Below are 24717 nucleotides of genomic sequence, written 5' to 3' on the forward strand. Positions count from 1 at the left end.
TCTAGGCATTGCACTTCTGAAAGTGTTTTATAGTATCTTCTGTGGCATATTGAAGGTTCTTGTAACAGAGACTCCTGTTTAGAGGTTGATGACAGAATTTACCAGTGAACACATGCTACCTCAGTCTTAAAGATCTTACCCGTAAAGTGAACTGCAGTAAGAAGCAGTTGCAGCATCCTTTCTTCTTGTTGGCTGTAGGCCTCACTCTCCTATTCTCCCTTTAGTGAGGCCACTGCGTGCAGTCCCAGGTGAGGCTGGAGATGCTGTGGTGCTGCCCAGTCTTCCAGGAGAAGGGCAGGAGGAGGTGCTGGCCCGCCTGGACTTTGTGCTAACCAGTCTGGTGGCTCTGCGGCAGGAGGTAGAAGAGTTACGGAGCAGCCTGCAGGCACTTGCTGGGGATATTGTTGAGGGGGTTCGGTAAGTAATGCAGTTTCCTCACCTGCTTCCCCATTTTTTTTCCCTCCGCAGCACTGCTCAGCTTCTAGTGGTGCTGGGGATTGAACCTAGAACCTCAGAGCCTCAGGCATGGGAGTCTGTTGCATAAACCACTGTACTGTTTCTCTGGCCCTCCTCACTTGCCTTCTCCCTTGCACCTGACTTCCCTGCCTCTAGCTTTTCCACCTAAGATATTTTCTGACCTTTGTCATCTGTTTCTAAAGAAGCATCCAACTTTATAGCTTCTCATTTAGTTAGGAGGAAAGTCAGTTGCTGGTACCTACTTTATATAAGTTCCTTGCTTGTGTGTGCCCTTGAAATGTCTTGTTCTTACTAACCGAGACTGCTCATGCAGGTAGGGTCCAGGGAGCTCTTCTGTTTCTGAAGGTATAGGCCCAGGGTTTACTCTGTTGATCTTTTTTTTTTTTAAATATTTTATTTATTAATGAGAAAGATAGGAGGATAGAGAAAGAACCAAACATCACTCTGGTACATGTGCTGCTACAGCTTGAACTCAGGACCTCATGCTTGAGAGTTCAGTGCTTTATCCACTGAGCCATCTCCCAGACCACCTCTGTTGGCCTTTTAATGAAGAGCAGTGCTAAGAGGCACTATTACGGTGAGGGGAAAGACAGACTTGATGGGGCCTAGAGGCACCCTTTTGACAGGAACTTGCTTTGCAGATCTCACATGGAAGAGAACCAAAGAGCCACTCGACGGAGAAGGTTTCCATTCACTCGAGAGAGGAGTGACTCCACTGGCTCCAGCTCTGTCTACTTCACAGCTGCCTCAGGAGCCACGTTCACAGATGCTGAGAGTGAAGGGGGGTGAGTCTCCAGAAGACAGTGTGGTTCCGTCATGCTCGTGTCTTGTGCAGATAATGTGTATCCATGGAAAACTTGGTTCAGGCAGGTGGAAAAGATTTTCAGATTGGGTTAAGGGTATATAAATATAAATACAGAGGTGGGTGAAACAAGAAAAGTCTCATGTCATCCAGACAAACAAATTTTACTGCTTGCATCAGCTATTCTCTTTCTCTTTTTAAATTAAATAAAAATTTCTTGTCTTTATTTTGGATAGAGACAGAAATTGGAGGGGGATTAAGAAGGAGAGTGACAGAGACACCTGTAGCACTGTTTCACCACTTATGAAACTTTTCCCCTGCAGGTGGGGACTGGGGGCTTGAACTCTTGTCCTTGTGCATTGTAATTTGTGTGCTCAACCAAGTATACCACCACCTGGCCCCCTATTTTCTCTAAGTATACTTTTGTTTATTTCATGAAATAAAATTTTCATATTAGAGAGATTGGGAGGGGCAGAGGGTAGATAGCATAATGGTTATGCAAAGAAATTCTCATGCCTGAGGCTCCAAAGTCTTAGGTTCAATCCCCACACCACCATAAGCCAGAGCTGAGCAGTACTCTGGTTAAATAATAACAATAATAATGATAATGATGATGATGATGATATAAAATGGAATTGAGCTGGGAGCCTCAGGCATGCAAGTCTTGCATTCTGCCAGCTGACCAGTTAAAGTTTATATCTATGTAAACATATTATTATTACTTTAAGATAGAGACAGAGAAGCAGAGTGAGAGAGTGAAAGAGACCAAAGCTTTCTTCAGTGTGGTGGCATCTTGAACCTAGGTTGTACATATGGCAAAGCAGCCCACTATCCAAGTGAGCTATTTTGTTGGCCCTCCATATTTTTCTTTCTTCTGTATCATTAGTTGGGCACTTAACTTGTGTTATCAACAAGGACTTCAGAAGCATAATTCTATGGTTTTTTTTCCTCACTGAGTGGTGTGATGTCTGATTTTTGTAGCATCTTCCCATTGAGAGGCTGGAGGCTTGCTCACACTCCCTTGCCGCCTTTACAGGTATGGGGAGGGTTGCTGCCCTAAATAACTAGTGGTGCAGTGGCTCTGACTATAGACATGGCAGGCAGGGGTCTCATCGACAGTCTTGTGTTTGGCCATGGGCTATGTGAAGGCCTCCCCCCCCCTTTTGTTGCCCTTGTTGTTGTAGCCGTGTTGTGTTATTGTTGTTGTTGTTGATGTCATTCGTTGTTGGATAGGACAGAGAGAAATGGAGAGAGGAGGGGAAGACAGAGAGGGGGAAAGAAAGCTAGACACCTGTAGACCTGCTTCACTGCCTGTGAAGCGATTCCCCTGCAGGTGGGGAGCCTGGGGCTCAATCCAGGATCCTTATGCCAGTGCACTTAACCCGCTGCACTACTGCCTGACCCCTCCCCGCCCCCGAAGGCCTTTTTAATTAAGTGGTTTGTGTCCTTTTAAATTTACATATATTTAATATGTATTTATTAAAGAAAACCAGAATGCTGCTACATGTGATGCTAATGATTGAACTCAGGACCTCATGCTGGAATACCCAACACTTTATCTACTGTGCCACCTCCTGGCTGCTGTAATTTTTTGCCACCAGGATTGTTATTATTATTTTTTTAATTTTTATTTATTTATAAAAAGGAAACTGACAAAACCATAGAATAAGAGGGGTACAACTCCACACAATTCCCACCACCAGAACTCCGTATCCCATCCCCTCCCTTGATAGTTTTCCTATTTTTTTAAATTATTTTTTAATTTTTCTCAGTAACATTAAAAAAAATTTTTTTATTAAATTTCTTCATTGGGGAATTAATGTTTTCCCTCACTTCTTTATTGAATTTCTGCCTGGATGATCTGTCAAGTTGAGAGAGTGGGGTGTTGAAGTCCCCTACTATGACTGTGTTGCTGTTAATATTTCCTGTAGCTCTTTTCAGTAGTTTGATGTTATTTAGATGGCTTCTCATTGGGTGCATAGATGTTAATAATTGTTAAGTCCTCTTGATTGAATGATCCTCTGAGCATTAAGTAATGTCTACCCCTATCTTTTTAATTTTATTTATTTTAAAGTCTATCATGTCAGATATGAGAATAGCTGTTCCTGCCCTTTTTTTGTGGGCCATTGTCCTGTATGATAGTTTTCCATCCTTTCACTTTGAGTCTGTGTTTGTCTTGTTGAGTTAGATGGGTTTCCTGTAGACAGCATATTGCTGGGTTGTGTTTTCTGATCCATCTTCCTACTCTGTGCCTTTTAATGGGTGAATTCAGGCCATTGACATTTATTGATATTAAAGATTGAAGATATTTTAACACAATTCTTGTAGAGTTTTAGAGTGTTCTGATATATGTTCTATTTATGGTGGTCTGTTTATAGGAGACTTTTCAGAACTTCTTTCAGGGCAGGCTTAGTGATAGTTGATTCTTTCAACTGTTGCTTAAGTAGGTTTTTATGCTTCCATCTAGTCTGAATGACAGTCTAGCAGGATACAATATTCTTGGTTGAAAGCTCTTCTCATTGAGCACTTGATAGATATCTTGCCATTCTCTTCTGGCCTGTAGTGTTTGTGTGGAGAAGTCTGCTGCTAATCTTATGGGTTTTCCTCTGTAGGTGACTCTTTGTTTTTCTCTTGCAACCTTCAGGATCCTTTCTTTATCCTTAATCCTTTCCATTCTAAATATGATGTGTATTGGTGTCTTTAAGTCTGGGTTAATTCTGTTTGGGACTCTGGGCTTCTTGAACCTTTTTTTTTTCCTTTTTTAAAAATATTTATTTATTTATTCTCTTTTGTTGACCTTGTTGCTTTATTGTTGTAGTTACTATTGTCATTGTTGGTTAGGACAGAGAAATCGAGAGAGGAGGGGAAGACGGGGAGAGAAAGATAGACACCTGCAGACCTGTTTTCACTGCTTGTGAAGCGACTCCTCCTATAGGTGGGGGGCTGGGGGCTCAAATCGGGATCCTTATGCAGGTCCTTGAGCTTTGCGCCATTTGCACTTAACCCACTACACTACTGCCCGACTCCCAAACCTTTATGTCTTTTATGTTGTCTAGACTAGAGAAGTTCTCAGCTATTATGTCCTGAAGAATGCTTTGTTCCCCTCCCTCTCTTCCTCTGGTAAGCCCATAATGCATATATTATTTCTTTTGATGTCATCCTATAGGTCTCTGTTGTTTTCAGTATCTCTTAATCTCTTTTTGAGATCTCTTACTTCTTTTTTAGTTGTCTCTAATTCGTCCTTGATCTTGCTAATTCTGTCTTCAGCCTCGTTTATTCTATTCTCTCTTCCCTCTACTGTTTTCTAGAGTTCATCTATTTTGCTACCCTGTTCTGATACTGTTTTAGCTTGATCAGCTAGTTGTGTTCTTAGCTCAGCTATTTCAGCTTTCAGCTCTCTAATAACCTTAATAATCTCTAATAATTAGTGTTTTTTTCCAGAGTGTCATTTATTGTTTCTGCATTTCTGATGACAATTCTTTCAAACTTTTTACTCACTCCTATGACTATTTCCTTAACTAGTGTTTGGATGTTGACCTCATTATTTTGTGCTTCACCTTTTGGGGGGCTTTTAGCTGGGCTCTTGTCCTGGTTCATTTCTCCAGTATTTCTTTTTGTTGGTTTAACCGTTCTATATAGTATGTTATGAGGTTCCTCTCTCAGTACTATTGAAATTACTGATCACTCTTGCTTGGATTGACTTGTGTCTAAGTAAGGTACTTAAAGAGTTCACAGTTGTGGAAATTAACAGTTGTTTCATATTATTTTAATCCCTGAGTTGGAACAGAGTAGCTTAAAGCCTCTTTTGTTCTCTTTCTTCCCTGTAGGCTATGGGAACCTGAAGGATTTTAAACTATAAGTAGGCTTCATAACTTAGTCACTCACTCCAGTGATTTGGTGGGTTCCTGAAGTCGTTCTAGTCCTGTCTTGTTGCTGTCCCAGATTATATCCTTTGGTATTCCTAGTTGATCCGGGATAGAAGAGGAGAGAAACACAGCTGCTACTGCTTTGTAGCCCCTCCTTTGAACGTCCCCCAGCTTTCCTATTCTCTAATCCTCTGGACTTAAGTATGGACCCAAGGGGTCATTGTGGGATGCAGAATGTTGAAGGTCTGGCTTCTGTAATTGCTTCCCTGCTGAACATGGGTGTTGACAGGTCGATTCATATTCCCAGCCTGCCTCGCTCTTTCCCTAGTGGGGTGGGATTCTGGGGAATCGGTGCTCCAGGTTACATTGGTGGGGTTGTCTGTCCAGGGAAGTCTGGTTGGTATTATGCTAGCATCGGAAACCTGGCCACCAGGATAATTGGTAGGTCTCAATGGCTGCTCAACTCTACTGCTCCTGGAGCCAAACCCCCCCCCCCTTTTTTTCTTTATCTTCAGTAGAAGGTGAAAGACAGACAGAGATGGTGAGAGAGAAGAGACAATTGTAGCACTCCTCCATCACTGGTGAAGCTTCCCCTTGCAGGTGGAGACTGGGGCTTGAACCTGAGATTTATTTATTTATTATTTTTATTTTTTTATTGGATAGAGACAGCCAGAAATGGAGAGGGAAGGGGGGATAGAAAAGAAGAGAGACAGAGAAACACCTGAGCACAACTTCACCACTTGTGACCCCTTCAGGTGGGGACTGGGGACTTGAACCTGGGTCCTTGTACATTGTAACCTGTGCTCAACCAGATGCACTACCACCCAGCCCTTTTTTTTTTATTATCTTTATTTATTTATTGGATAGAGACAGCCAGAAATCAAGAGGGAAAGGGGATAGAGAAGAAGAGAGTGAACCTGAGTTTTTGCACATAATACTGTGTATACTCTACCAGCTGTGCCACCACCCAGCCCCTTAAATTTATTAAATGTGTGAGTAAATTTTACATTAGGTAGGAAGACAAGCCAGAACATCAGTTTGAGCATGCAGTGCCAGGAAGTGAACTATAAACCTCAGACTTGATCTCTAGCAGTTAAGCTATTTCCCCAGTTGCAAAGCTTTTAAATTAATTTTTTTAAAAAAGATTTTAAAATATTTATTCCCTTTTTTGCCCTTGTTTTTATTGTTGTAGTTATTATTGTTGTTATTATTGATGTTGTCCTTGTTGGATAGGACAGAGAGAAATGGAGAGAGGAGGGGAAGACAGAGGGGAGAGAATGACAGACTCCTGCATACCTGCTTCACCGCTTGTGAAGTGACTCCCCTGTAGGTGGGGAGCTGGGGGTTCAAACCGGGATTCTTGTACGGTCCTTGCGCTTTGCACCACATGCGCTTAACCTGCCCAACTCCCTATTTATTTATTTATTTATTTATTTATTTATTTATTTATTTATTTATAAAAAGGAAACATTAACAAAACCATAGGATAAGAGGGGTACAACTCCATACAGTTCCCACCACCAGAACTCTGCATCCCATCCCCTTCCTTGATAACTTTCCTGTTCTTTAACCCCCAGGGAGTATGGACCCAAGGTCATTGTAGGATGCAGACAGTGGAAGGTCTGGCTTCTATAATTGCTTCCCAGCTGAACATGGGCATTGACAGGTCAATCCATACTCCCAGCCTGCTTCTCTCCCTCTCTATTGGGGCGGGGTTCTGGGGAATCAGAGCTCCAGGACACATTGGTGGGTGTCTGTCCAGGGAAGTCTGTTTGGCATCATGCTAGCATCTGGAACCTGGTGGCTGAAAAGAGAGTTAACATATAAAGCCAAACAAGTTGTTGACTAATCATGAACCTAAAGGCTGGAGTAGTGCAGATGAAGAGTTGGGAGTGGGGGGGGGGGTCTCCGTTTTGTAGATAGCTAGTAGACCTATTTTAGTTCTATTATAAAGGGCCTGTGGCTATACTAGTTTAGTTTTTTTTTTTTTCCCCTGAGACTGAAATCTGATAGGCAGGTGGATCCAAGCCATTGTCTGGGGAGATGATGTCATGATTGGAAAAAGGACTAGAAAGCTGCATCAGGGAAGAGAGTAGCTCCTAAATATGGGAAGGTTGTATAAATATTGTTGACTATTAACCCCATTTATTTATTTATTTTTTATTTTAAACTGTGAACATTTTGAAACTGGAGTCCCAAAGATAAAGCTTTACAAGCTTCTCTGTTGCAGTGCTTGACAGTGTTGCTGGCAGCATCTGCATTTGTCTGCTATGTGGTCACCCCTCCTGGTGGCCCATGTGAGGTGTAATGGCAAGTGCTCCTTAGCACTCTGTGTGACCTAGCTTCTTACCCAAGGGAAAGGTTGGTTCAGAGATTAGACCAGGCCAGTTTAGCAATGGATTCAGCTTGTTTGGCAATAAATAAGCCTGTCAGGTCAAGGTAATTTAGCAATGACCATACACATGGAAACTGGAAGTTTTCAACACCACTCAGGATGATCATGGCAGAACTGTCTCTCTTCAGCTGAAGCACCTTATACACCACTGTTTATGTTTCCTCTGTGACAGGCGCTGTGCTCAGTGCTAAGAAGCTTTCCCTCTCTTAACCCTCACAAGGATCCTACACTGTGGGTACTACTCTCCTCTCTATTTTTCAGAGATTTGAGTCCTGGTGAGGTTGTGATGCTTTGCCCAGGATTATACATACCAATCCCTGCACATGGTAAAGTGTGTGCTCTACTGGGTAAGCAATCTCCAAGCCCCTGAGTTGTATTCTCTCTTTCTCTCATACATATATATATATATATATATATATATATATATTTTAATTAATTAATTAATTTATTACTTTAAAAAAATATTTATTTTATTTATTTATTCCCTTGTGTTGCCCTTGTTGTTTTATTGTTGTAGTTATTATTGTTGTTGTCGTTGTTGGATAGGACAGAGAGAAATGGAGAGAGGAGGGGAAGACAGAGGGGGAGAGAAAGATAGACACCCGCAGACCTGCTTCACCACCTGTGAAGCGACTCCCCTGCAGGTGGAGAGCCGGGGTTCGAACCGGGATCCTTATGCCAGTCCTTATGCTTTGCGCCACCTGCGCTTAACCCGTTGCGCTACAGCCCGACTCCCTTATTTATTTTTTAAATGTTTATTCCCTTTTTTTGCCCTTGTTGTTTTATTGTAGTTATTATTATTGTTGTTATTGATGTCATCGTTGTTGGAGAGGACAGAGAGAAATGGAGAAAGGAGGGGAAGACAGACAAGGGGAGAGAAAGATAGACACCTACAGACCTGCTTCACCGCCTGTGAAGCGACTCTTCTGCAGATGGGTACCAGGGACTCGAACCGGGATCTTTATGCCAATTCTTGTGCTTTGATATTTTATATATATATTTGCCTCCAGGGTTATTGCTGGGGCTCAGTGCCTACACTATAAATCCACTGCTCCTCAAAGCCATTTCCCCCTATTTTTATTGTCATTGTTATTGGATAGGACAGAGAAAAACTGAGAGGGGAGGGGAAGACAGAGAGGGGGAGAGAAAGATAGACACCTGCAGACCTGCTTCACTGCTTGTGGGAACTATCCTGCAGGTGGGAAGCTGGGGGCTCGAACCGGGATCCTTACATTGGTCCTTGCGAGATATATATATCATATATATATGATCATTTTATTGGTGAGGTTAATAGTTTACAGTACAGCAATTGACATGTGGATATATATTTTTTTCTCTATATTTTTTAAAAGATGTATTTATCTGTTTAAGAGAAGAGGGGTGGGATATAGAATGAATCAGAGCATCATTCTACCACACGTGATGCCTGTGATTGACCTTAGGACTTCATACTTGAGGATCCAACACCTTATCCACTGTGCCATCTCCCAGATTGTAAGTTCTGTTCTCTTGCCAACAGGGCTGTGTAGGCTTACATGCTGAGGCTGCCAGGACACAGGAAGACATATCACATGCAGCTTTGGAGGTTCTTCCCTTTTACTAAGAGCTGCAGCAGCTCACTGCCCATAAGATCTGCACATAGTGATAGTTTGTCGAGTACATCTTACTCAAGAAATCCTGCCCTGTTTCCTTGTTTGGGCCATTGGACTTCCCTGTCCTTGTTTGGTTTTGGAAGAGTAGCACTACACTCCTACACTCTCTTTTCATTGTCACTGCTGTTCTCTTCATCTAATTGCTGCTCCTATTTTTATTATTTTACATTTTATTTATTAACTCAGGACACCGTGCTTAAGAGTTCATTACTGCCACCTCCCAGTCCTCACTCACTCAGGTTCCTCTTTTTTTTTAAAATTTTTTCGTTAATATTTCTTGCAAGATTGTAAGATTACAATGTATAGTCCCACACCACACCCACCACCAAAGTTCTGTATCCCTACCCTCCTACCTCACCTTACTTCTCATAAGTCTTTATTTTTATTGTTATTTTTTTTATTTGTAAAAAGGAAACACTGAAAAAAACATAGGATAAGAGGAGTACAACTCCACACAATTCCCACCACCTGCACTCCGTATCCCATCCCATCCCTTGATAGCTTTCCTATTCTTTAACCCTCTGGACTTGAGTATGGACCCAAGGTCATTGTGGGATACAGAAGGTTGAATGAAGGTCTGGCTTCTGTAATTACTTCCCTGCTGAACATAGGCATTAACAGGTCGATTCATATTCCCAGCCTGCCTCGCTCTTTCCCTAGTGGGGTGGGATTCTGGGGAATCAGAGCTCCAGGACACATTGGTGGGTGTCTGTCCAGGGAAGTCTGTTTGGCATCATGCTAGCATCTGGAACCTGGTGGCTGAAAAGAAAGTTACATATAAAGCCAAACAAGTTGTTGACTAATCATGAACCTAAAGGCTAGAGTAGTACAGATGAAGGGTTGGGAGTGTGGGGGGGGGGGGTCTCCGTTTTGTAGATAGCTAGTAGACCTATTTTAGTTCTATTATAAAGGGCCTGTGGCTATACTAGTTTAGTTATTTTTGTTTGTTTGTTTGTTTTCCCTGAGCCTGAAATCTGATATGCAGGTGGATCCTAGTTATTGTCTGGAGAGATGATGTCATGGCTGGAAGTTGTCCTAGGTCTTACAGTTTGCTTCTGTTTTGTTTGAATTTTTTTTTTTTAGCAAGTTCATGTAAATCAATTCTCTGGATTCTACATATGAGTGAAACCATCTGGTAGTTGACTTTCATCTCTTTACTTAGTTCAATAAGCATAATCACCTCTAGTTCCAGTTCCATCCATTTTTGTCCCAAAGGACACAATATCTTTTTTTTTATTATTATTATTGCAGAGTTCAGGTTCTTAAAACAAGTGAAGTCCTGGTGGGACCACCTGTGACTACCATTGCCTGGGCTGTCGGATTCATACTATAGCCTCCAAAACTGACAGAAGTTAACTCTTTTCTATGGATTTACCTAATACTTCTGGGCTAGAGAGGTAGTCAGATGGTTATGGGAGGGTGGTCTAAAGTGAACTTGCTACTAACACCTGTGGATGGAAGAGAGGGAGGAAGTAGTTGGCAGTGAGATTTCAGGAGTGTCTTCCACCCAGGGAAGCAGGTCACTCAGGAAGGGAATTGATACAACAGGAGAGTTTCCAGTCACAATGAACTCCAGGCCCTCAGTGATCTAAAGAATTTATACACACACTGCATCAGTGAGAACCATAGGTTAGCCAGAGAAACTTGCTGGGTTTTCACTGCCTGGTGTTGGGCCTCTCAACACCAGAAAGTGGGAGCTGGGCAAACCTGTGGGGACATGGGAGGAAGAGAAGCTTTCTGAGTCACACAGCTCCAGCAGAGTTAGCCCCATGACTGATCCCATGGCATGTAGTGTGAGACTCTGGTTCAGCTGACTGCCATCTGGGGCAGCGGCCACAACCAGTTCCATGTAGGTCAGAGGGAATTGTGGGAGGAGACTACAGACTCTGGAATGGCTTTGAACACGGGCTGGGGGAAAGAGTGCCTCTTTGCAGAATCAGAGGATGAGATTTCAAGTTCCCCAGGAATTGACCATGTGGATATGCTCCTTGACCACTGGACCAGTACAGCTTAGCTGGGAGGGGAGACAGCATAGTGGTTATACAAATGCCTATGCCTTTCATGCCTGAGGCTCTAGGTTCAATCCCCAGCACCACCATAAGGCAGTGCTGAGCAGTGCTCTGGTAAAATAATAATGGTAATACAACTCAGCCTTGAAGAGCTCCTGCCAACCTTTCCAGCCACACCAGCCAGGAGCAGTGAACTTCAGCCTTACTGCCACTCCTTATTGGGCATTTATCACCTCCTTGAGGTTAGTCTTATCTCCCCTACCACTGAGTCTGTTGGGCCAGGATGCATGCCTGGTTGTCTTTGATTGCCTCCTGTTAGCCCTTCTGGTGGGACTTAGGAAGAACTGAAAAGAAATTTCCAGAAAGAGAGAATGTATGTGTGACTGAGTTCTGGGCCACTGACTTAGGAGATCACCCCAAGCAAGAACAGCTTTAGCCTCTTTGCTTAGAGGGAGTTGTGGGCCTCTCACCGTTGTGAGAATATGGTGTTTTTTCTGAATCCACACTTCCAAGGTACTTTCTAGAGGGCCCTATTGATTTTTGGCTCATCTCAACAGTTACAGATTTAAACAAAATGTGCCCCTTCTCCCTCTGGTAGGTTTCTCTAAGGGCTGGGCTACAAGTCTAAGGACTGGGACTGGAGAAGTTGTGCACTGCTTTGTCATGTGCACAACCCTGGTTTGGGCCCAACCCACACTGCTTTGGTGCTATGATCTCTTTCTGTCAATCTCTACCTAAAAGAAGAAGAAGAAGAAGAAAAAGAAAAGAAAAGAGAGAAACATGAAAAAGTTCAAGAACTGAAAGCCTCCAGTCCCCACTTATAGGGGAGAAGCTTCACAAACATTGGAGCAGTATTGCAGATGTCTCTCTTGTCTTTATCAAGACAAAATGGCTACCAGAAGTGATGTAGTTGTGTAGGTATCAAGCCCCAGTGATAACCTTGGTGCCCAAAAAAAATAGGCTAAATAGTGTATGAGAATGGTGTGGCTCTAGAGAGAGCAGCTGGTACAACATGATCTCAAGTCCTGGAATCCATGAGCCTGATTGTTTTTTTTTGTTTTGTTTTCTTTCTTTTTTTCTAAAATATTTTATTTATTTAATTTTTGAGAGAAATGCAGGGAGAGACACAGAGAGAAACACCAGAGCACTGCTCAGCTCTGGCTTATGGTGGTGCGGGGGATTGAACCTGGGATTTAGGAGCCTTAGGCATGAGAGTCTGTTTGCATAACCATGATGCTGTCTCTCCCGCCCTGTTTTCTTTCTTTCTTTCTTTCTTTCTTTCTTTCTTTCTTTCTTTCTTTCTCTCTTTCTTTCTTTTTCTTTCTTCCTTTCTTTTTTTTAAGATTTTATTTATTGAGAGTCGGGCGGTGGCGCAGTGGGTTAAGCGCAGGTGGCGCAAAGCTCAAGGGCCAGCTTAAGGATCCCGGTTCGAGCCCCCGGCTTCCCACCTGCAGGGGAGTCGCTTCACAGGCGGTGAAGCAGCTCTGCAGGTGTCTTTCTCTCCCCCTGTCTTCCCGACCTCTCTCCATTTCTCTCTGTCCTATCTAACAACAAGGACATCAATAACAACAACAGTAACTACAACAATAATGAAAAACAACAAGGGCAACAAAAGGGAAAATAAAAAAAAAGATTTTATTTATTAGAAAGATAGGAGGAGAGAAAGAACCAGACATCGCTTATACATGTGCTGCTGGGGATTGAACTCAGGACCCCATGCTTGAGAGTCCAATGCTTTTCTCCACTGTGCCCCCTCCCGGACCACCTGATGTCTGTTTTCATAGGGGCATTCTTCTGCCTACTGAATACACGCTGGGCCATAGGGGCACTGGTGGCCGGCCAACCCAGAGCTTCTGGAAGAGGTGCAGCAGGGTGCTCCCTCCTAGTTCTCGCACTCAAGTGGGCTCTGCCAGCTCTGTTTCAGTGGTTGTGAACTCTGTGGCCTTTCAGATCTAGAGATACACATTACAGAATAGCAGAGCTTCCCTGGCCAGCTTCCTGAAGACTGCCTTCACCTGTGCTTTAGCAGGGGTCTTTCTCACTAGAGACCTCTAGCATGGCTAAGGCAGTCTCTCCTCAGCTTTTTACCCCTGCAGCGCCCTTAGCCTTTGAGTCTGCCTGGGCTGAGTAGGGACTTGAATAAACTCTGTGATTGTCAGGACTTTGGGTTCCTTGTGCGCACTCCAGGCTGCCATTATATGGACCACTCATTGAAATCCAATCCCAGGTTTCTCCTTGTCCATCTGCTTTCTGAAATTATTTATTTATTTATTTATTTATTTATTTATTTATTTATTTATTTATTTTTACTAGAGCACTGCTCAGCTCTGGCTTATGGTAGTGCAGGGGATTGAACCTGGGACTTTGGTGCCTTAGGCATGAGAATCTCTTTGCATAACCATTGTGCTATCTACCCCCGCCTGAAATTTTAAGGTCAGAAAGGATGAAAAAAAAAAAAAGGCATCTGTTTGGGACCAGGTGGTGGCGCACCTGGTTGAGTGCACATGTTACAGTGCTCAAGGACCTGGGTTCAAGCCCCTGGTCCTCACCTGCAGAGGGAAAGCTTTGCAAATGGTGAAGCAGGGCTGTAGGTGTCTCTCTTTCTCTCCCCCTCTCTATCTCCCTTACCCTCTCAATTTCTGGCTGTCTCTATCCAATAAATAAAGATATTTAAAAAATATTTTTTAAAAAAGGGGGATGGGATTAAGCGCATATGGTGCAGAGCGCAAGGACCAGTGTTAGAATCCTGGTTAGAGCCCACCTGCGGAGGGTCACTTCACAGATGGTGAAGCAGGTCTGCAGGTGTCTTTCTCTCCTCCTTTCTGTCTTTCCCTCCACTCTCCATTTCTCTGTGTCCTATCTAGCAACAACAGCTATAAATGCACTAGTGCCCGACTCCTGTTTTACTTTTTTTTCTCTTTAGCTCCCACTGTGGGAACTATGCCCCCATTTTTTCATTTCAAGATGGAGAAAGGCTTCTGCCTAATGATCACAAGTTCTTCCCTGTGCTCAGAGCCTTCTCTAACATAACCAACTTTCCCTGAACTCAGTCTGGAAGACTCTCTGGTCTGGTTCTGACCCCAGGAAGGTTCACATTCCCCCTTGCTTAGCTTTGTCTGATTTGTGTGGAATTATGGGAAACACCATCATTAGCTGATGGTGGAGGCTGAAGTCTAGGAGGACCATGGCTGTTACAGGGAAGCCTCAAGCTCAGGGTTCTCTAGAGACTTCTTGCTTGTGGAAGCCTGGAAGGTTGTTTTTCATACCACCACCACCACCACCCTTATTCCCAGGCCTGATCTGTAACCTAGGGCAAAAGTACATCACACTTGTTTGATGTTTGTGTCTGTCTCAGGCTGGCACTTACCCACAGTGGTTGTGGCAGGTGCCTTTGGCTGATAAAGCAAAGATCAGTGACCTTTGAGCCTGACTTGCTCAGGTTAGCTCATTTCCACCTGCATCTTTATTTTAAACATTTGTTTCTAATTAGAATAATATGTGCTCACTAAAGCAGCTGCATGTATTAAAAGATAGAAATAGAATACCATTAATTCTTTTTTTGTTAAATTTTTTTAAATTTTATTTATTCCCTTTTGTTGCCCTTGTTTTATTGTTGTAGTTATTATTGTTGTTATTGATGTCATTGTTGTTGGCCAGGACAGAGAGAAATGGAGAGAGGAGGGGAAGACAGAGAGGAGGAGAGAAAGATAGACACCTGCAGACCTGCTTCACCGCCTGTGAAGCGACTCCTCTGCAGGTGGGGAGCCAGGGGCTCGAACCGGGATCCTTAGGCCAGTCCTTGCGCCACGTGCGCTAACCGCTGCACTACTGCCTGACTCCCTCCATTAATTCTAATTAATTTTTTTTTTTGCCTTTAGGGTTATTGCTGGGGTTTGGTGCCTGCACTAAGAATTCATTCACTAAGAATTATTGCCTTGTTTATTGCTGTTGTTATTGCTGTCGTTGTTGGATAGAGAGAAATGGAGAGAGGAGAGGAAGATGGGGAGAGAAAGACAGATACCTGCAGACCTGCTTCACCACTTGTGAAGTGACCTCCCCCTTGCAGGTGGGAGAACTGGGGCTCGAACCGGGATCCTTAACACCAGTCCTTGCGCTTTGCATCACCTGTGCTAAAACTGCTGCGCTACTGCCCGGCCTCCTTTATTTTTCTTTATTTGGTAAGGAAAAGAGAAATTGAGAAGGAAGGGAGACATAGGGCAACACTGCTCATGAAATTACTCCGTGCAGGTGGGTTTTAGAACCCAGGTTCTTCTTATACATGGTGGTGGCATGTGCCCAACCAGATGCAACACTACCAGGCTCTATTCTTTAAAAAATTATATTTTGGGAGTCAGGCTGTAGTGCAGCGGGTTAAGCGCACGTGGCACAAAGTGCAAGGACCGGCATAAGGATTCTGGTTCGAGCCCCCAGCTCCCCACCTGCAGGGGAGTTGCTTCACAGGCGGTGAAGCAGGTCTGCAGGTGTCTATCTTTCTCTCCCCCTCTCTGTCTTCCCCTCCTCTCTCCATTTCTCTCTGTCCTATCCAACAACGACGACATCAAGAACAACAACAATAACTACAACAATAAAAAAGGGCAACAAAAGGGAATAAATAAATAATTCTAAAATATATTATTATTATTATTATTATTATTATTATTACACATTAGACAGAGAATGAGAGAGCTAAGCCAGAGTACCACTTTGATACGTGTGCCAGGGGTCGAACCAAGGACTTCAGGGACTCAAGGCTGATACTCTACTAGCTGAGTTATTTTTCCAGTCACCCTTTTTTGTTTGTTTATTGTCTCCAGAGTTTGCCACTCATGGCTGATTTTTTCTGATAGAATAAATGACAAAGGGAGAGAGAAATAAAGAAAGCGAGAGAGAGAAAATGAAACCACTGAAACTTCCTTGAATGTGGTGGCGGCCGGCCTCGAACCTGGGTCATGCATATGGTAAAGTAGCACTGTGTGTGCTATCCAAGTCAGCTATTTCACTGCCGAGACCCCTCCCTTCTTTAATTCTTCTATGCTGAGATCTCTTGTAATCTTTTGATACTTGTCTTTCTGGATCCACCCTCCCTTCCACCACCAGGGTTATCAATGGAGCTTGGTGTCTACTTATGTCTCCATTGTTTCCAGTGACCTTTTCCCTCTTTTTGATAGAAGATAAAAGAGAGAGGAAAGATAGCCACAACACTGCTGTACTGATAGTGAAGCTTTCCCCCTGCAGGTAAGGACAGGAGCTTAAACCTGGATCCTCACACCAGGTAGAATATTACCATGGACTATCATTCTCCCCTCCTCTCCCCCCAGTTTTTAGGATGTTTATTTACTTTTATTTTAATGAGAAAGATACAGAGAAAAGGAGAGAGAGAGGAACAGGAGAGAGAGAGATTGAGAGATTGTCACCAGAGCACTCAGTTCTGGTTTGTGGTACTGAGGATTGAACCTGGGAACTCAGAGCCTCAGGCATGAAAGTTTTTTGCCAAACCATTGTTATCTCCCCAGCCTCCTCCCCTTTAAAAAAGTATGTGTTGTTTATTTATTTATTTTTTTACTCTCATCCTCCACCCAGAGATTTTTACTTTGGTGCCCTACTCCAAAATATCTTATTTCTTAATGAGAGAAAGAGAGTGGGTGAGGGAGGGAATCAACGCTATAACATGTGTTCCCAGGGACCTCCATCTGTGCCTTTTCCTGAGCTGCTCTAGGCTTTTTTCATTTTCCTCTTTTCTGCCAGACTTGAAGGTGGCTAAGTAGGGGATTATCATATTGGATTATCAATTATCAAGGCTGTGATAATTCCCTTTGGGGTAATTTTCCCATCCCATAGTTCCCACAAAAACGTTTCCCTCAGGGACAATGTCCAGAGCAGTGGGGATGGTTCTCAAGTGGTGCTTTGGAGAATGTCCTGGAGTGATCCCTAGGGGCTCTGAGGTTGGTGACTCACCTCCATTGACCCTACCCCCATCTCTCTGCCAGCTACACCACGGCCAATGCTGAGTCTGACTATGAGCGGGACTCTGACAGGGAAAGTGAGGATGGGGAAGACGAAGTGAGCTGCGAGACTGTGAAGATGGGGAGGAAGGATTCTCTGGACCTGGAGGTGGAGGTGTTGGGCCTGGCACCTGCTCCAGAAGCTGAAGACTCCCCCGGCCTGGAAGATGTGCTGCCCCTGCTCCAGCAGGTGGATGAGCTGCACCAGGGCAGTGAGCAGGACAAGCGGGAAGGCTTCCAGCTGCTGCTCAACAAGAAGCTGGTGGTGAGGCCGGGGCTGCCCATCTGCTTCTCCTGTCCTCTCCCCACCAGGAAGGCAGACTCCTGTGCTGACCCCCCCTGCACGGTGCCCTGGGAAGGAAGGCGAGTGAGGTGCTGACTCTGCCTCTGGCTGGCAGGGTGGGGAACCTTACTCTGAGCATGGCAGATGGCTGCCTCTGTAGAAACACTGCAAGAGTAGCAGGAGAAACCATGGAAATAACTGGAAACCCTCCCCCCCACCGCCACCATTTATTTCCCTTGAGGTAGAACACAAGATGTCTGCCCACTTGCCCTTAACTTTTCTATCTCAAGTGACAAATGGTGTAAGTCAACCACAATCCCTTTCCTTATGATTCACCGTGGGAGTCGGGCTGTAGCGCAGCGGGTTAAGCGCAGGTGGCACAAAGATCACGGTTCGAGCCCCCGGCTCCTCACCTGTAGGGGAGTGGCTTCATAGGTGGTGAAGCAGGTCTGCAGGTGTCTTTCTCTCCCCCTCTGTCTTTCCCTCCTCTCTCCATTTCTCTCCATCCTATCCAACAACGACATCAATAACAACAAAAAACAACAAGGGCAACAAAAGGAAATAAATATTAAAAAAAAAAAAAAACAACAGTTACTTGTCTCTTGCTGTGTCATGTTGGAGCTGACCTTTCCTCATTCAGCTGTCATGTCTTCTACTGAGTAGAGATACATGGCCATCAGGTGGGGGTGGAGGGTTGCATAAGACCAGTGTGATTTCATGATTTAAATAAGTTAGCTTGGAGACTCACCCTCAGGTATGGGGAGAGAGCTCTTTGCAGCTGAGGGAAGGAGATAACCCCTTTTTGTTTCTTCTGCAGTATGGAGGCCGGCAGGACTTCCTCTGGCGCCTGGCACGGGCCTACAGTGACATGTGTGAGCTCAGTGAGGAGGCGAGTGAGAAGCAGCTCTATGCCCAGGATGGTGAGTGCTGACAGGCTCCCTGTGGGAAAGACCATCAAGATGCAGGCTGGGAGTGATAGTTGTCACTTATGTAACTGGGTACAAACTAGCTTCCAGAGCTCACTGCTTCCTTCTTGGAACAGAGTGCTCTGCTCTTTATAGGGCAGGGACTTAGTAACTAGGGTACTTAGTGCTTCCAGAGTAGTTATATCACATTAGCTGGATGGTTTGCTTCCACTCCCAACCACAAGGAGATAAGAACCCCCTCTTGAGATCCTCTGGGGAGCTCTGCTGCTGTCAGGGATGTGGTTTCCTTGATGGAACCTGATGTGATGAGTGTTCTGTGTTTACCTATTAGGAAGCAGTTTGGGAGAGCACCACTTGCCAGTTTAGGAACCCTTCAGACCTTTTGAACCTGGTGGCAAAGTCTACACCTTGAAAGTGGGTACATGTGATTTATGTCAAGAGCTCAGAGAATCCTGTTTTTTTTTTTTTTTAATTTATTTATGTTATTTTTGAGAGAGATGCAGACACACATACACAGAGAAACACCAGAACACTGTTCAGCTCTGGCTTATGGTGGTGCGGGGGATTGAACCTGGGACTCTGGAGCCTCAGGCATGAGTGTCTGTTTGCATAACCATTATGCTATCTCCCCTGCCTAAATCCTGGGGTTTTAAGTGACTAGTTTTGTGTGGCAGATGGATGATGTGTGTCCTACCTGGTCACGTCTCTGCGACTGGTGCCACCAAGGGGCTTCCAGTTCTGTGTTTATTTAGCTCAGGTTAACTAATCTGGAGTAGGCTTGTCTGTTTCCCCCTCACAGATGTATACTTTATGGACTTTATGCAATCACTGGTAATGTGTTCTCAAACAATACCTTGAAGTCTCTGTAGTAAGCAACTGAATAGAAAGAACAGGTGACCCTGGAGGTGGTGCAGTGGATAGAGTGCTTGTGAGCCTTGTGAGGTCTTGAATTCAGTCCCTGGAGCTTCACATGCCAGAGCGATGTTCTGATGTGCTCTCCCCATTAATAAATAAATAGTCAAAAAAAGAGAAAGAAAAGAAACAGAAACAGCTGATTGAGGTGAATGCTTATGGATAGAGGTTTTCAGGAAAATTTCTTGAGATTTTAATAAAAGGTACTTGCCTAATTACCACCTGCTGCTCTTCAAGAATTACTGCCCTTCTCCATCTGTGTTGCAGGTGCGTATTCTGACTAGCTTCTAGACTTTTTAAAAGTTTTTACTTATTTTTTAATTCTTTTGTACTTATTTTCCCTTTTTTTGCACTTTTATTTATTTAGTTATTTATTTTATTTATTCCCTTTTGTTGCCCTTGTTGGCACTTTTTTTTTTTTTTTAATTGTTGTAGTTATTGTTGTTGGATAGGACAGAGAGAAATGGAGAGAGGAGGGGAAGACAGAGAGGGGGAGAGAAAGATAGACACCTGCAGACCTGCTTCACCGCCTGTGAAGCGAATCCCCTGCAGGTGGAGAGCCGGGGGCTCGAAACGGGATCCTTATACCAGTCTTTGCGCTTTGCGCCTAGTGCGCTTTACCCACTACGCTACCGCCTGGCTCCCCCAGCACTCTTGGTATCCACAACTACCTTGTGTTTGTCTTTGATCACTGACCATCTCTTATTAATACTTAGAAATCATGAACCCTGAGGGTGGAGGCAGGTGGGCAGTAGCAAGAGGAGCAGCTATACCCAGTGCTGAGCAAGTCTAGCATCTGGACCATGGAACCCCTGGACAAATCTGGGGGACAGATGGTGATTTTTTTTTTTTTCTTAAGAAAACATATATTTATTTATTTTGGCTCCATGGTTATTGCTGGAGCTCGGTGCCTACACTACAGATCCACTGATCCTGGAGGCCTTTTGTTGCCCTTGTTGTTTATTCTTGTTGTTATTGTTGTTATCACTGTCATTATTGTTGGACAGGACAAAGAGAAATAGAGAGAGAAGGAAAAGACAGAGGGGGAGAAAAAGATAGACACCTGCAGACCTGCTTCACTGCTTGTGATGTGTCCCCCTTCAGGAAGGGAGCTGAGGGCTTGAACCGGGATCCTTATGCTGGTGTTTGCGCTTCGTGCCATGTGTGTGGCGCTACAGCCCGTCCCTCTATTATATTTTTATTTTTTGCCTCCAGGGTTATTGCTGGGGCTCGGTGCCTGCACTACAAATTCATTGCTCCTGGGGGCCTTTTTTTTTTCTTTTTGTTGTCCTTGTTGTTGTCCTTACTGTTACTGTTGCCATTGCTGCTGCTGTTGTTAAGACAGAGAGAAATGGAGAGAGAAGGAAAAGACAGAGAGGGGGAGAGAAAGATAGACACCTGCAGACCTGCTTCACGGCCTGTGAAGCGACCCCCCTGCAGGTGGGGAGCCGGGGGCTTGAACTGGGATCCTGATACCAGTCTTTGTGCTTTGCGCCTTGTGCACTGGTTAACCTGCTGCACCACTACCCAACTCCCCCTTTTTAAATTTTTAACTTTATATAATAGAACAGAGAGAAACCGAGAGGGAAAGAGGGATGGAGAATCAGAGAGAGACATAGAGACACCTGCAGTTCTGTTTTGCCAATGTTGAAGCTTTTTGATGGCTTAACACACACTTAACCAGGTGTGCCACTGCTTAGCCCTGATATGTTGATCTTTTTTTTTTTTTTTGATATGTTTATCTTTAAAGGCTCTGTGGATTTTCCCTTTTTTTTTTTATTGCCTCCAGGGTTATCACTAGCGCTCAGTGCCTGCACAACAAATCCACTGCTCCTGGCAGTCATTTTTTCCATTTTGTTGTTGTTGGATAAGACAGAGAGGAATTGAGAGAGGAGGGGAAGACAGAGAGTAGGAGAGAAAGATAGACATCTGCAGCCCTGTTTCACCACTGGTGAAGCGACCCCCCTGCAGGTGGGGAGCCGTGGTCTTGAACTGGGATCCTTACGCCACTATTTGCGCTTTGTGCCTTGTGCTCTTAACCCTGTGCACCACCACCCAACTCCCTTCTTCTTTTTTTTTCTTTTTTCTTTTGCCACCAGGGTTATTGCTGGAGCTTGTTGCTGGTCCTGTGAATCCATGCCTCCCAGCAGCCATTTTCCTCCCTTCTTTCCTCTTATACTTGATAGAACAGGACAGAGATAAATTGAGAAGGAGGGGAGATAGAAAGGGAGAAAGGTGGTCTGGGAGGTGGCACAGTGGATAAAGTGTTGGACTCTCAAGCATGAGATCCTGAGTTTGATCCCCAGCAGCATATGTACCAGAGTTATGTCTGGTTCTTTCAATCTCTCCTCCTATCCCTCTCATTAAAAAATAAATAAAACATATGTATATTAAAAAAGGGAGATGAGAGTCGGGCGGTAGCACAGTGGGTTAAGTGCACATGGCGCAAAGCACAAGGACCAGCATAAGGATCCCAGTTCGAGCCCCCGGCTCCCCACCTGCAGGGGAGACACTTCACAGGTGGTGAAACAGGTCTGCGGGTGTCTATCTTTTTCTCCCCCTTTCTGTCTCCCCTCCTTTCTCCATTTCTCTCTGTCCTATCTAACAACGACATCAGTAACAACAACAATAATAATTAGAACAAGGGCAACAAAAGGAAAAATAAATAAATAAATAAATAAATAAGAAAGAACCAGACGTCACTCTGTACCAGAAGTACATGTGCTGCCAGCGATTGAATCTGGGACCTCATGCTGGAGAGTTCAGTGCTTTATTCACTATGCCACATCCCGGACCACTAAATATATATATTTAAACATATATATATATATATGTTTGTTTGTTTTTAATTTGCTTTTTCCCCTTTTGTTGCCCTTGTTTTTTTTTGTTGTTGTTGTTGTTATTGATGTCATTGTTAGGTAAGACAAAGGTATTGAGAGAGGAAGGGAAGACGGGGAGAGAAAGACACCTGCAGACTTGCTTCACCACCTGTGAAGTGACCCCCTGTAGGTGGGGAGCCAGGGGCTTGAACCAGGATCCTTAATCTGGTCCTTGTTCTTCACGCCACATGCGCTTAACCCACTGCGCTACCACTGACCCCTATTTATCTATCTTATTTATTTTAATGTGAACAGTAAGGGAGTGTGATCTCTGGGTTATGGTGATGCTGGAGACTGAACCTGGGCCCCCAGAGTCTTGGGCATGAAAATCTTTAAAAATAGATAAATAAAAATATATAGGCAGATACTTAGTTTCTTCATAGACAGCTTTTAAAAAAATTCCCCAAAGGAGGGGGCTGGGTGGTGGTGCAGTGGGTTAAGCATAAGGACCAGCGCAAGGATCCCAGTTTGAGCTCCCAGCTCCCTACCTACCTGCTTCACCAAGCCCTAGCAATAATCCTAGAGGCAAAAAAAAAAAAAAAAAAAAAGGACTGGGGAGACAGCATAATGGTTATGCAAAGAGACTCTAGTGCCTGAAGCTCAAACGTCCCAGGTTCAATCCCCTGTATCACCATAAGCCAGAGCTGAGCCACTGCTTTGGTATAAATAAATAAAAAGATTAAATAAAATAAATTATTGTACAAGGCACTTATTTATTTTTTTAAAAAAGGATTTTTGGGGGTGGTGGTGTGTGTGGGCTTTCAAGTCCTAGTGCTGATGGTGGAGAAGGATTCAGTCTGGGGGTTGAGAGTGTTTTACAGAGAACTGATACATTTTACACATGTAACAACAACTATATTTACTGTAAACCATTAATCCCCCCAACTAGAAGAGAAAGAAAGAAAAGAAGAAAGAGAGAAAAGTGTGATTACTAGGAAGCAATTATTCTGGGACCTCAGGTGATCACTGTTCCTCAGCCTAGCTTGGCAAGAATTGGTTCTCTCATTAATCCTGTATTTTCTCAGTGAGATCATCTCTCATTGATCAGGTCACATGGTTTTTGTGTTTGGACAAGGGGATGTAGGCTCCTATCAGCTGTCTTAATGTATTTATAGGGGCAGGGGGCACTTGACCTTCTTTATCTCCTCATTCCCTCTCAATTTGTCTCATCTAAAATAAAAAGTAAAATAAACATTTGTGGGTGGAGAGTAGATATCATAATGGTTATACAAAGACACTCTTGTGCCTGAGGCTCCAAAGTCCCAGTTCAGTCCTCTGCACCACCATAAGCCAGAGCTGAGCAGTGCTCTGGTAAAATAAATAAATAAAAAGAAAATTTTAAAAAAAGAAAAATTATATTTGTTGAACGTAACTATATCATTCCATAATTACTATAAGTATGAGGAAATAATACTTTTGTCCAATTTTCTCCATATTCCTTCCAGGCTCTGCCCATTTTTTTTTAACTCATATATTGGACTTAAAACAATTTTCTTTATAGACACAGAAGTTGGGTGGGGTGGGAAGAGACCTGCAGCAATGCTTTATTGCTTGTGAAGCATTCCCCCGTATAGGTAGGAATCAGGGGCTTCAACCTGGGTCCTTGCGTACTGTAATTTGCGCTCAACCTTGTGTGCCACCACTTGACCCCTTTGATTCATATATTGGATACCTACAGAGAGAAACTGAGATGGAAAGGGGGAGATGGAGAGAGATACCTGCAACACTGCTTTACTACTCAAGAAGCCTTCACCCATGTTGATGGGCACTAGGGGCTTAAATCTGGGTCCTTGAGTTTTATAGTATGTGCCCGTATCTGGCCCAAGTTCTGCCTGTCTTAAGAAGTCTCCTTTTGGGAGTCAGGCGGTAGCACAGTGGGTTAAGCGCACATGGCGCAAAGCGCAAGGACTGGTGTTAAGGATCCTGGTTCGAGCCCCCGGCTCCCCACCTGCAGGGGAGTCGCTTCACAGGCGGTGATGCGGGTCTGCAGGTGTCTGTCTTACTCTCCCCCTGTCTTCCCCATCTCTCTCCATTTCTCTCTGTCCTATCCAACAAGGGCATCAGTAACAACAATAATGACTACAACAATAAAACAAGGGCAACAAAAGGGAAAATAAATATTTTTTTAAAAGTCTCCTTTTGCAAAGCAGAGAAATTAATGTGTAGGCTGGATGGTCCTTATCCTAAATGCCCCAGGCTCCTTAATGTCTAGGGAATCCTCCAGAGCTTTCACATACTTAAACCTTGCTTTGTTAATCTTAGTGGCTAAAAGCTTAGGTAAGAATAGGTAAAAGTCATCTTTGTCCACTTGACTCTGGTGAGTTTGGGGTTCTTTTGAGAATTTGCTAGGGCAGGGCTGATGGCTATGCAAAGAGAATTTGCTCAAAATTTTGAATCCTTCTTAGTAAAAATTCACAAGTATCTAAACTTGTCTACAACTTGAGAGGGGTTCACAGAAAACCTAAAACCTGTCTACAGACCTTAAATCAACCCCTTTTCAGGGTAAGATATTGA

General features: G+C 43.9%; 1 protein-coding gene across 2 annotated transcripts in view; it reads left to right on the top strand.

Annotated features, from left to right (window-relative positions):
- RMDN3 (regulator of microtubule dynamics 3) overlaps positions 1 to 24717 on the top strand; it is a 33994-nt gene that overhangs the window by 3930 nt on the left and 5347 nt on the right. The window contains exons 3-6 of one of the 2 annotated variants that reach the window (XM_007537765.3): positions 225 to 417; positions 1119 to 1262; positions 17189 to 17468; positions 18304 to 18406. In XM_007537765.3, coding sequence (XP_007537827.1) covers positions 225 to 417; positions 1119 to 1262; positions 17189 to 17468; positions 18304 to 18406 — 720 coding nt within the window. Of the gene's footprint in view, positions 1 to 224; positions 418 to 1118; positions 1263 to 17188; positions 17567 to 18303; positions 18407 to 24717 lie in introns of both variants that reach the window. The other variant, XM_060175129.1, reaches the window with a different exon arrangement.

The sequence above is a fragment of the Erinaceus europaeus genome, chromosome 16 (genome assembly GCF_950295315.1).
Source record: "Erinaceus europaeus chromosome 16, mEriEur2.1, whole genome shotgun sequence".
NCBI classification, from domain to species: Eukaryota; Metazoa; Chordata; class Mammalia; order Eulipotyphla; family Erinaceidae; genus Erinaceus; species Erinaceus europaeus.